This window comes from Spermophilus citellus (assembly GCF_964194105.1).
Source record: "Spermophilus citellus genome assembly, chromosome: 1".
NCBI lineage: Eukaryota > Metazoa > Chordata > Mammalia > Rodentia > Sciuridae > Spermophilus > Spermophilus citellus.
In genome coordinates, this window is record NC_138182.1 from 245,173,689 (window position 1) to 245,187,627 (window position 13,939).

The window sequence follows — 13,939 nt, forward strand, 5'->3', positions numbered from 1 at the left end:
TATGAATACACACACACACACACACACACACACACACATATTTGATATAATCCCATGGTTTTAAATAAATATTAGTTATTACCAGGACATTCTGTTGGGTGCCATTCGGAAAATATAAATAATCCCAATGAATCTGGTGTGATGCTCCCTGAGGCTTGGTCTTTGGAGGCAGGTTAGGAAGGTGTCTGCCCATGGACAGCCACTGCTAGGTGGGTAGTGGGTTTTGTAGCCAACATATCTGGGAGGAAGCCCTGGCTGCCCACTACTAGCTATGTGACCTTGAGCAAGTTATTTGGTTCCCTAGTTTGTCCTCATTAGGATGGAGGATTAAATAAGAGTGAGAGGATTAAATAAGATGATATTAGGTTCTCACACAGTGCTTCCATGTAGTTAGCACTCAATAAACAGTAGCTATTATTTCTAAAAATTAGTTCACACCAGTTGGGTAAAAGAAGTCATGTGACAGTATTTTGCTGATCTGGGAACTTTGCTCCCTTTCACTGTCCTGGAAAATCCCCCAGGGGTAGCTCTCAATCACTCTCAGGTATTTCATCTCTCAGCTGGTGGGGTGTTAGCCATTTTGTTTCTGTTCTTTTGTGGAGATTGCCCTGAGGTAGCATCTCTATGTGGTTTCTGCTGCCTACACAAAGGGGCTGATGTGCCAGAAGTCTCCTGGCATGGACCGCACATTTCCTGCCACACAGCAACATAGGTGCTGGTGAACTCATTGATGCCAGTTTATACTGAAGCATCTCAAAAATTCCATTTAATAGATTCTCTCAGGTTTAACTTGTACTTTCTTTATATTCCTTCTTCTAAGGATTTTATTATATGTACACGTGCATATAAACATGTAAATATTGTATACATGTCAATGTATCTAAACATATAAATATTGTATCCCTTACTTACCTGGTTCTACAGGGGAGAAAACTAAAGCCCAGGGAGCAATCAGGGGCCTCAGAAGAGTAGCTTGTAGGTTCTTTTGATTTCTATTCCAAGAATTCTTCCATCCTACTTTCTTCATCATGCTTTTTTTAGAGGGGTATTTAAAAAAAAATAAACCACTTTAACTAACAAAATTGTGGTTGTTGTTGATGCTAGTCTAACCCAATATATCTTAAAGGATTTTTGAGGAGAGGGGGTGGTGCTGGTGATCGATCCCACATATGCCAGGCAAGCACTCTACCACTGAGCTACACCCTCAGCTCTAAAGCTTATTTTCTAAGTGGTCTAAAGACCACCAAGCCACAGAATGGTGCAGCAGATGCAGCATCAATGGAAGTTGACACAAATAGGAAAAGGGTCTTTGGTGAGTGTGGAGGCCAGCTAGGTCTCAGGGAGGGATAGGAAGAAAGTAAGGCAAATAGCAGTGAAACATAAAGCATTAACCTTTGCCCTTAATTTATGAAACACCCTAGGGCTAATTAAATGATAGTGCAGGCATACCCAGGAGCCCACCGAGGGCTAATCTAATGAACAAATGTTACATTGTAAAAGATCACTGGGGTTTTAATGTTTATCTATTCAAAATAATTAGATCTAGGAATAGACTTTTGAGCTCTTTTAGTGATCTTAAAACTCGATTCATTTTTCTATGTCTCCATTTTATGTGAAAAATTAATAGTGTTAATTAAAATTAATAATATGCCTTTGGAACTTGTGGCTTTGGAGTTTGCTTCACAGACATGACCCAGGTAGCCCAGGAATGGTATGTGCCAACTGGTTAAGCTCCTCTGTTTCAGTCACTTTTCTTATGCTTTCCACACAACTTTGGCTATGATTCCTACTGAGGTCACTCTCTGCAAAGTCATCTGAGAAGCAGGCTGTTGGCTAGAGTGAGGAATCTTAGCTGTCAATCACCAGTGAACAATTATAAAAGTTTATATCTCATGTGTTTTTACAGAGGACTGGGGGTCTTCAGTAAGTAGTGTCATTTCCATAGCCCTTCAGAGGAACTGCTGAGATTATTAACCTTATTTGTAAAGTGGGAACATGGAGGCGCAGAGTGGTCACAAGGGAGGGGAGTGGACTTGAAACTAATCTGTCCACATCCCACACTCTCATCATCAATGCTCTGCCACATTCCCCTGTTACTTTTGTCTCACTCTGGCTCTTTTAATACATCATGTTATCAAGGGATAGTTTTTTGTTTTGTTTTGTTTTGTTTTCGGTAAGGAAAAAAAAGCTGCAGAGCTGCTCTTGCTCTTACTGCAGTGGTTTTTATGCCACCACCTCTACAGCAGTTGTATTGACAAGAGTGGGTTTACCTAGGAAAAGTAGTAGAGGTTTGGTCGTGTTGCTGCATGGTGCAGAACTGTAGAAAGTAAAAGATCCAGAGGAGGCAATAGGGCGGTCAGGATCTAGAAAGCTATGGGAGAAGGGCTGGAGTCAACTGCAGAAAGGGAGAACCAAGGAAGGAGATGGTCAATGCTTAGGCCTTCTTATGAAAAGGAATTGAAACCTCATGTGCAGCTCAGCTTTGAGCTCCAAGTTGCCCTCAGTTATAAGATGCAATATCAACTTAATCACATCTTTGTCATACCAAATGCATCTGTCAATTTAAGATGTTCAGAAATAATAAAATGTGAGGGAGAAAAAGCATACCCTAGACTTTGTTTCTGTCCTCCTCTAAAATTAGGGAAATACAGTCTGTGAGGTTGTTCTAGTGGTCTGCCCACACTGCCTCCCCCAACCTTGACTCAAAAGTGTTTTATCTCAAGGGGTTGGGGGCGGGGAGAATGAGGAGTAGCAGGGGCAAGGATCATTTTCTTCATTCTTACCTTATCCCTGGTAGTCTGGATCCAGGCCAGTTTTGACTGATATGCCATTCGACTCCAGTTCTTTCTGAGTTTATTCATTTATTTACCTGTAAAAGAAACTTGTTCTGTGTTTTGAAGTTTTCATATTAAAATTAGGAGACTGGAGTTGAAGGTTTGTAAAATGGCACTTGAACTTCAGGAATACTTACTAGCAAAACTGTAGGGAGAAGTTGTTTTGCTTGGTGATCTCAGTTCCTCCCAATTTGAATCCTCTGATCGTGTGACTGTAAAACTTGCATGAGGTGCTCTGGTCTTGTTTGGCTGGACTTGGAAGGATGGAGAAACTGTAGCATTGCAATTTTATATTGGTTTGGTTCAATCTAGTCTGGACTAAGAGGACATTTTACATTTTAAAACCACTAAACCATTTCTCCTTTTTTTGGCTGAGAAACATAAAGAGTTTTGGATTTAAAGTCAGTGTTTCTACCATCTGATAGTGACCAGGTACACTGTTGGATATGCTAACTAATTATTTAAAGATGTAGAAATAGCTTGGCTTAAAATGGAAGAAACCCCAAGAATTTGTTTTCTTTACTTGTAGTCAGTAATCTTGGTGCACTGTTCAATGAAAGTTATTCTATATCAAAGGGCTTTGGTTCATTTGTCAAATAAGATTTTTCCTTTGTTTGAATTATAACTATTACAAATAGTTGGGATTTTGTTGATTTCCAGCTATGTGATACAGAATTTAGTTAAAGGGCTTCTCTGTAATGGTTTTATCTATGAAAAGGATATGTTACTGCTCCCAGGAATCTGATTGGACTATGGCAACCCAGGCTTCTAGCTGGGAATGTTCTCAAAGAGACCTTTCCTAATCATCACAGGCAAAATAGCACTGGGCTGTTTTCTGTTTTGGGACCCCACTTTTTTCTTATTTTTAGTACCCATTACTCTCTGATAGTAAACAAATAAACCAATCCATTGTCTGTCTCCTCACATAAATCTAATCTCCCTTTGGAAGGGACTTCACCTGTATTTGTCCTGTTTTTTTTAAAATTTTTTTTTATTGGTTGTTCACAACATTACAAAGCTCTTGACATATCATATTTCATACATTAGATTCAAGTGGGTTATGAACTCCCATTTTTAACCCAAATACAGATTGCAGAATCACATTGGTTACACATCCACATTTTGTATTTGTCCTGTTGTATCCTCAGAGTATGATACAGCATCTGGCACATTATAGGGGCAATAAATATTAAATGGGTGAATGCCTTCATGAAGCTTAGAGCCAGTGGAAAAGTCAATTAAATAATTATAAATGGAGTGATGATCTACTGTATATATATTATATGTATATAATATAACACACACACACACACACATATATATATATATATATATATATATATATATATATATATATATATATCTCAAAGTATTTAAGGAGATAGAGAATGGTTTGGGGTTGGAGAATACTGATATTTCAGAAAGGATGGTCTGGGAAGGTCTCTCTGTGCAGGGAACATTTGTTGTGAGGCTTGTATGTCAGGGGCCCCAAGACCTCCCTAAGGTTCATTGACTTGCAGGACTTGGTATACTAATAACTATCATTTATCGCAGTGAAAAATATAAAGCAAAATCAGCAAAGGAAAAAGGCACATGGGGTGAAGTCCAGAGGAAACTAGGTCGAGCTCTGAGTGGTTTTCCAGTGAAGTCACACAGGATGCACTTAATTGCTCCAGTAAGTTGTAACAACACTTAAGTGTTTTCTACCAGGGAAGCTCAATGGATACTGAATGCCCAAGATTTTTACAGAAGGCTGGTCAGGTAGGCGCCCTCTGCCTACTATGTACCCAAATCCCGGACTCTAGGAGGAAAGCCAGTGTCCAGAATAAACCACATTGTTTGTACAAACAGTTTAGACACATTGACCCCCGTTGTCCCTCAGGGAAAATTTACTATCAGTGTAGAACACTGCTCAACTGTCAAGTTCCCAGATGCCAGCTGAGGGCCAACCTTACATGCAGACTGTCCTAGAGAAAGGCAATCTTTTAAATTTTTTTAAATTTGTTCTTTTTAGTTATATATAACATTCAGATACATCTGACATCATCAGTCCCCAGCACCCTCCCCACGTCCCCCTTCTCCATTTCACCCTCTTCAATCCATTTACAGTTTACTTTTTTTTTTTTTAATTAGTGTCCTATGGATACACCTGATGCCAGGACCCACCATACCACATCCACACATGCACATAGGAAAATTCGGTCAGATTCATTCTACTATTCTTCCCTTTTCCAATCCTTAAAGGAAGGCAGTCTTAAGCCTGCTATTAACTATTTTTTAAATAAAAGTGGGGGTGGGGGATTGGGGTGTTTAGATGATTCATTTATATGAATATTATAGGGGAGAGTATTCCTGGAAAAGGATTATCCCAGAACAAAGGTAGCAGGTCCATAGTGAGCCTGCCATTTCTGAAGGCATGAAAAACTTGGAGCAAGTAGAGCAGATGGAGAGAAAAGGAGAGTGAGAGATATTAGGCTCCCTGGTGAGAGTTGATTTCTGGCCAGAAGGACCTCCCAGTGTCTCCCTGAACCACACAATTTTGTTCCATCAAGTTTCCAGGGATGATAAACGGGAAGCAGCCATCATCTTTCGAGTCCCTGCTTGAGTCAAGCTGAGTTCTAAAAGGATCACATAAATGATGAAATGAATTCTCATTTAATTCTCTTGATGACTCTTGAATCAAATGAGATTGCAGTTGATTTGGGACACAGAAATGACTAAGTCACTTGGCCAAGATTGTGCAGTTAATAGAAAAGTGGAATTTAAGCCCAGGTGGTCTGAGCAGAACAGCCACACTCTGCAATCCATAGTGGGAGTATTCTTAAACTGTGTTTTACAAGTGCAGGTTACAACCTATGAGTCAGGACCAATATTTTAAAAACAAATTACATAGAACAAAATAGGGCAGGTAGCTTCAAAATGCACTGTGATTACTGAAAGTAAGTATTATTTTGTGACACTTTTGCTACAATTATAGATAAAACACACACACACAAATATACGTGTATGTACTAGGTTGCTGCATAAATATATTCCTTACTTTGGATGTTAATTAAAAATCATGTGAGCCATTGATCCAGCAAACCTAGATAATTTTATATTGATGAATCTTTTGTTTCCCCCATCCCTTTTCCTGTTTCTGGGATAACCTCTCCTTTCATGGATTGAATCAAATCCACTGAACTCCTTGTATTTACCAGGACACCTAGAAACTGGTTCTCTAAGGCTATAATGGAGTTGATAGAACCTTGAACAACCCACACCTGGCTCCTCAAATACTCCATCAGGGTAGTTTACAGCATGTAAGGAGTCTTTGTGTTCTAGGCAGGGGTCAGATTGTTGCCTTTAGTTTTGAGGTCTTCCTGCAACTTCCCATCACCATAGCCCTGCCTGCAGCTTAACCCTGCCTGCCCATTACCTGCACAGCTGCTGTATTCTCTTCAGCAGTAAAGGAGGTTGGGATGGAAGGGACAGGTACATTGTCTACACACCTGGATGATTCACTTTATGGACTGCTGTCATGGTCCAAAAATCATGGTAATGAAGGAAAAAAATAAATAATAAAAGTTTTAAATATTCTAAGACAAAGGAATATATATGAGGACTTATAATCATATCACTTTTCTATTATATATCATGTCATGTGAATGAATTTGCCTTGAGGATTTTCAAATAATGTCATCTGTGCACTGAAATTTTATAAAATAGGCATTGTGATTATGCTATAATCAACATAATTTTGACTTGATGGAAAAGAGCTCAGAAGCAGCTAGGAATTGGTCTTGCTAATTTTGAAAGGCTGTGTAGGAAATGGATGACATGTAAGATATCCTTTTATTTTCTTCCCTTAGTATTATTGTTTTTTTTTTACATTGGAGTTTCATATCTCTGTCTTAACCACCAGACTATAGAATAATAACGGCAAATAAGCATAGACAACTTCCTGGAAAACTGTGTGTATTTGTTATATTTCAGGGAGTTTTCATGAATTGATATCCTTGAATACGACAAAAGTGGTCAGATTTGTTAACATTTTACTGAAAGCTGATGCATAAAGCATATGCATTTTTTTCACCAAAATAGTAGAACTGTGAGAGTACATTTTTCCAATAACCAATAGTCTCTCCAAAGCTATGGTTACTAGTTACTTCTATCCAGGCAAAGTTTCTATCCAGTGGCATTTCTTATTGTAGAGCAATTTGTCAGTGATAATAAAATCATCTGCAAAGTCACATTGGTAGCTAATACTGACTCAGTACATACCCTGGGCTTGCCATTGTTCTTAGCACTTCATGTGAATCCTCAACATCTCTATGTATATTATTTTTTATTTTAAAGATGAGGAGTCTGTAGCACTGGGAGGGTTAGACACTTGGCCAAAGTCAAAAGAGTGAGAGCTTCTGGGAGTAAGCAGCAATTAGAATGGGAGTCTGAACTCAGCCACAGTGCTCTGCTCCTTCCTCCTTCACAGTTACAGTGAAGGAGCCCAAGGACCAGAGGAAGCAGATAAAGCCAGTGTTGCTCTTATTCCCATTTTAAGAAGTCAGAATTAAAGCTCAAGAGATTGACAGAGGCTGGAGATGTTGCTCAGTGGTAGAACACCTGCCTAGCATGTGCAAAACCTTGGGGGGGGGGGCGGAGAGAGAGAGAGAGATATCTTAAAAGATTTGCCTAAATAGCAGAATTAGAGAGTTAAACAGAGGCAGGCAGAATCTGAGGCAAAGGCCATTTCGCAAATGCAGATCCCATAAAGCCTCTAGATACTGTGCTGTCCCTGACTTGGACCCAGTAAAGCCTCTAGATACTGTGCTGTCCCTGACTTGGACCCAGCATTTTCTCAAGTTCATCATATGATCTTTCACGGCCATTTGCTCTCCTTGCTTATCATGAGGACCTGGGGGAGGTTGTGTGAAAGTCAACCTGCAGTCTACCTGAGGGTAGGAGATAGCAGTGTAGGGGATAGAGCCCCTGATGGCATCTCAGACTCTGATGGGAGTTCAAAACCAGACCTGAGTGTGAACTTATCAGTTCCAGAGTTTCATTTCTACTTCTCCTGAAGTAGAAAACAACATTTCCTTAAACCACAGAACTGTCTGCTGATCTGTAAGGCCATTCAGTGAGACAGGGAATCCTCTGTGTCCTGACAAACTGAAATTAGGAAATGAAGTTAGGCCATCTTGTGTGAATCCTTTGCCTTTTACTCTGAAATATATTTTACTAAATACTTTTGTATTCAAATGTGATCAGTGATTTTTTTAAGCATATTTGATAGAAGATATGTGTGTCCACAAGGGGGCTTCATTTTCCTATTTTTCAAGTTTCTCTTCCTATGATAAATACTATGTATTTTGTCTTTTTGTTTATACACTGAAACTAGAACCATTGCTTTTTCTTGTTTCTTTCTTTCTTTCTTTCTTTCTCTCTCTCTCTCTCTCTCTCTCTCTCTCTCTCTCTCTCTCTCTTTCTTTCTTTCTTTCTGTTGCTGGGGATTAAACCCCAGGGCCTGGCACAGGCTAGGCATGAGTTCTACTACTGAGCTGCACTCCCAAGCCCTACTTGCTTTTGATAAATACTAAAAAGAGCCTCAAGAACTAAGCATAGTTGAAAAATTGGAGCTGCAAAATTTGAAATGACAGCTGAAGTCCTGAGGGGGTCAAATGGTGGGATAATGAATTCAGGAACATTTTACATCCTTCATATGAAACTCAAAAGAAAGGTCTGAGTCTTTAAATATTAAGATCATAATTTGGATTAAATTAATAAATCCCACTAACCTTCTCTGGGAGCTATGTTTAAAAATTTTTTTTCCCAAGTTGATTATTTCATGGGCTTCAGATTGTTTTTAAATTTGAGCTCAAGTTCGGATTCATTGTTGTTCTTCTCCCCACCTAACTGAAGTTTCTGTTACCAAGCATGGGGCACTAATCAGGCCTTCCCTGAAACAATGGTACTGTTAGTTAAAGATAATTTGATTTTATAAGCAAAGACATGAGGGTGCTAGCTCTCCTTCTGAGTGGCAGGTTTTCCATTTGTTTTGCAAAATGGTATATTCCAGAGCCGGGAGGAGAAAGCAGCTTTCCCCTGTAGAGGAACTGCTGTGGAAAACATGCTTCCTCCTGCTCTTCTGCGCCTGGTGTTGGAAACGAGTGTTTACAAGTTACAGAGGAGAAGTGGTAGTACATTGCCAAGTCAGTTTGAGTTCCTAAACAAATGAGAATAAGACATATAAAAATATTTTTTTAAGTGTAAAAAGTGAAAAAGTGGAATGAGTGGGTTTGGCATTTTGTTAAACAAGCCAACTTGTATATTTTATACAGACTATAGCCTTTCAAAGGGTAAAATGAAGGCTAAAACCTTATAATTTGAACATTAAGTTGATTAGCATTTCTGGTAGCTGTTAAAAAATTGATGTCCTAGAGCTAAATGCTGAAAATCTTCAGTGGTCATATTCTAAAAGGCAAGGTATAAGAGCATCTGCTGATAGCACAGTCATTAAAAAGATAAACTAATTATCTTATTGTGGATGCTATAGAATTAAACAAAATCTTCAGACAGTGTTCTAGAATAGCCTCCGTGGTAGTAATCTTCACAATCAGAAGGACTTTTAAATAACATTGGTATTGATATTAAATGATATTCAAAAAATCACATCTGGGCTGGGGTCATAGCTAAATGGTATAGCATTTGGCTAGCATTCAAGAGACCCTGGAAACAAAACAAAACAAAACAAACCCATTAACATCTATCCTCAGAGCCAAATCTGATGTAGAAGATGGGTAACAACATAAAGCTGACATTTATTGAAGGCTTACTATGTGCCAGAAAATGTTGTTCTAATACATCATTTAGATCAAATCGCTCAGGATACATAATAGCTCCAATCATTCCTACTTTGCTGATGAGGAAAAGAAGACACAGAGAAATGAATAAATATGGCTAAGTTTACATAGCTGATAAGTAACTGGAACCCCATCAGTCACTAGACAAAACAAAATAACATGTTCTTGAACCACCTGAAAATAATTTCAAAATATTCTGAGCAGTGCCCTTGTTATTGACATGTGTTGTTTTTCTACACAGTCACCTTGAAGAGGGAAACACTCATTTGGATGTGTAAATTACAGTGTCTATGCACACGTGTGTGCGTGTGTATGCCTGCATGCATATGTGGAGAGTGCGAATATTTATTTATACACAACTACTTTGTATATACTTTTGAAAGCTCAGCTATTAGCTTTCAAAAATGTTAGGGACAATTCACAAAGTAGTTTTTCTGTGCCATCAGTAGCTGGAGCATTAGAAAGAATCAGTAAGGGTTTTTATCTTTTAGCTCCATCATGCCTGATATAAAACATGGGGATCTAATATACTTTCTGATCTCCATGTCTCAAATTTTGCTTAAATAGTTACAAGGTGATTAGTGAGCATGGACTGAGTTATTTCATAAACTGCTTGCTTAACCGAGGAAAATGCTTCCCTTTAACCAGGGAGCTTATCCATTAAATGGGTTAGGACTGAAGTTTTAAACATGTTGGTAAAAAGCGTAGAAGAAGATTAAGTTCTAGTCAGAGAGCAAAGAATGCTCAGGAATGTGCTCATAGTGTTTCTGTGGGTAAGAAAAAAAATGCACTTTAGTGATAAAACTACTTGTTTTTAGTCTTAGTGAAATATGGAATGCAGGATTGCGGAAACCCAGAACAGCCTGATTCCATCAGATGTGATCCAGGGTCCAAATTAAGCATCTTAAACTCCACACATTCAAAACTGAACTCCTGATCTTACTCCCCAAGTCCACTCCACCTGCAGTCTTCTCATTTCAGGGCTGGGAACTCCTCCTCCTAGCTGTTGCCACCCTAACCATGCGTCATTCCGTCTTCCCCACCTCCCCACTTGTAGCTCCTCAGACCCTGTTGGCCTTACCCTCAGTGGACACCCAGAACTGGACTACTTCCCACCACTTCTGCAATGTCTTTCATCCCTCTGTGCGATTATCGTAGTCACCCACTGCCAGGTCTCCCTGCTTCTCCAGTGCCCAGTCTGTTCTTGACCCAGAAGCCAAAGGTTTGCATATTTTCTATACTAGGTCCCTCCTTGCCAAGGGCCCTAGATGGATTTACCATTGCACTCAGGGACAAGCTGATCCATCCCCTTTTACTCCTCATCTTGCTTATTCTGCTCCTGTCTCATTGACCTCTTCCTGCTTCTCTTAGAAAGGAGGCCACTCCCACCCCAGGGCTGTTTGTCCTGCCTGGAGGGACCTTCCCTGAGTATTCACATGTTGACAGGCCCCCTCCTTCACCTCCTTCCAGTATTTTCTCCAAGAAGCCTCCTATTTACCATTTCTCCATTCCTGAACCTTTTATCTCATTTATTTTTTCCATAAAGTTGTGAAATTCTAAAACAATTCATAATTTATTTTCTTATGCCCATTATTTCTTCTCTGTGTCCCTTTTTCTCCTCCATTGAAATGTAGACTCCAAGAGGTCAGGACCCGTTTGTTTATCAATATTTTATATGCAGCCCCATGTTTGTATGATATGTCAAAATCCATTCTACTGTCATATATAACTAAAAAGAACAAATAAAAAAAGAAAAGAAAACATTTTATATGTTCCCAGAATATTGCCTGGGACATAGTAGATGCTCAATAAATGTTTGATGACTTGTTGAATTAAAATGTTTGGGAAATGAAAATAGTTTTAAATATAAGTGCAAAACAGCAAGTTATTCACATATAGTTGTAGATATGAGCTATCAGTACAACAAACATTACAAGGACAAAGGAACCAGATATTTGTTTTCCTATAAAATATGTAGAATCAAGGGGAATTTGAATTGTTCAGGGGTTTGTTTTCCCCTCAACAATTTAAAAGCAGACTAAATAATTTGCTTCTTAAAGTGATGAAGAGAAACCTTTAAACCAGCCTGATGAGGTAGGTTCTGTATTATCTGAGATGACACATACAGTATTTAGCATATGCTTGGCACTCGAAAGCTGCTTAGTAACTATCAGCTTTTATGATCATTACATTTTATGTAAGTTCATATGCATTTTAAATAATCAACTTTGAATAATTCCGAATACTATTTTTATTAAAACCTCATAAATTTCATGCCTTGAATGTCATCTGGCTTTATATGTCTGTTTTGAATTAAGAACACTCATTCTTTAAAAACTCTGGCGAATGGGTATAGTTTTTAAATCCTTGTACAGGGGCCTGAGTGTCCTGCCTATCCTGTTTACTAATGTGATAAGATCAGAATGAATCCTCAAAAGCTTGTGGGCATCTTCTTTTTCAGGTATGGGTGAATTCTGTCACAGAGGTGACCAGAGGTGAACTCTGTGCAGAAGATGAGGACTCCTCCCCCCAGGACCTGGTCTACTGGGTCACTCCACCCAGCAGTGGCCATCTGGCTGACAAGTCCTTTCCTGGAAGAAGCATCCAGAACTTCACCCAGGCTCAAATCAACAAGGGCCAGCTAGTGTTTGTACACTCTGGTAAGTCACAGAGCAGAGCAGGGTAAAGCTGAAATGTGTTTCAATCAGTGGTTAATATGGTAGTCAGAGTCATTGGCTGAAAACCACAGATCTGGGAGTTTTCTAAACTCTGCAACTTTTTTTTTAAGTGACAAATTTAATAAGGCTAACAATAGCAAACATGAGAGAGTAACCCTGACTCCTCCTACATGGCTTATTTCAATGTCATATTACATCTATAACCTTCTTAACCACTCACTAACATAGCATGTCTTCTCTGTCACTCTCCATCCTCTTCCCTCACTGTCTGGCATAATGTGGGTTAATTTGGACATTTATTTGTTGCTGTCTTCCTTATATAATCATGGTAAGGGCAGGACCTCTTGAATCCACACTTCCTAGAACAGTAACACATAGTAGGTGTTCAATAAATAAAAAATTGCTGAAAGAATGAAATAATATTGAACACCTATTATATACCAGAAATAATATTCTGGATGCTAAGGATGCACTGGCAAGCAAAGCAGATATTTGTTCAAGGAACAAATGAATGAATGAATGTAACTGATTTCTAAAAGGCCCTCATACTGAAAGACCTTTTCTGCTTCTCCTTATTCATCAATCAATCAATATGCCAATGGATCCTGGAAGTCTGCAGAAAGGGTGGCCCAAGCACTTTGCAAGGGCATCCTGGCTTTGTTTCCAGGCTGCTGCGTCAGTGGACTGAGAGAGGCAACAGAGGACAGGGTGGGGCTGGGGGGGTGGCTTTGTGGTTTGTGAGGAAGCATGAGCCAGGAGGACACAATCAGAAAGCTAAGATGTCATATTTATTCGGTTATTTTGAATTATCTTCTTTGAAGATGCAGTAAAGAAAATAAAGATAAGACACCTTTTAAATATAAATGTAGTAATATCTTGGTTACTTTTGAATTTAATGCAAAAGATTCCCAAAGAATCTGAAAATAAGCTGGGCATGGTGGTGCATGCCTGTAATCCCAGCGGTTTGGGAGCTGAGGCAGGAGGATCTAGAGTTCAAAGCCAGCCTCAGCAACAGTGAAGCACTAAGCAACTCAGTGAGACCTTGTCTCTAAATAAAAAATACAACATAAAGGACTGGGGATGAGGCTCAATGGTCGAGTGCCCCTGAGTTCAATCCCCACTATCCCTCTCTCCAAAAAGAGAATCTGAAAATAATTTACTCTGTGAATTATTACTCTCTCACCTAGTGCTTCCAAACTTAAGCCTGGGATGCTTTGGTGTTAGCTTTATTGACTATGCCAGGTCCACCCACATTCATGGCAAAACATTGCTTCTAGACTGGATGATGTTTTTCCAAATATGTATTTCCATTTTTAAAATATGTACAGATGTGCTGTTTAATAAAATACAATTCATTTAAAGAGGCACTGAGTTGGTAGGAGGTTTCTTCCAGTGACATATGTTTTTTGAGAGTGGATACCAAAAGTCCAAATATTATTATGTAAGGGCTTAGAAATATTTTTTTCTTTTTATGAAAGGATTGCCGTATTTTTGGAATGGAGAGAACTTCTCTAGAGACTTGTGGGTGGGGGGCGGGGTTGAATTTCTAAAGTTTTCCAGTCTACACTGGGAAGCAGTCGGTGATTCT

At 39.1% G+C, this 13,939-nt stretch overlaps 1 protein-coding gene across 1 annotated transcript in view; it reads left to right on the top strand.

Annotated features, from left to right (window-relative positions):
* The window catches only part of LOC308653346 (chondroitin sulfate proteoglycan 4-like), a 69,649-nt gene that overhangs the window by 23,824 nt on the left and 31,886 nt on the right, over positions 1 to 13,939 (top strand). Inside the window, exon 6 of the mRNA XM_081301946.1 lies at positions 12,135 to 12,333. Within this exon, the coding sequence (XP_081158072.1) occupies positions 12,135 to 12,333 (199 nt within the window). The remainder of the gene's footprint in view (positions 1 to 12,134; positions 12,334 to 13,939) is intronic.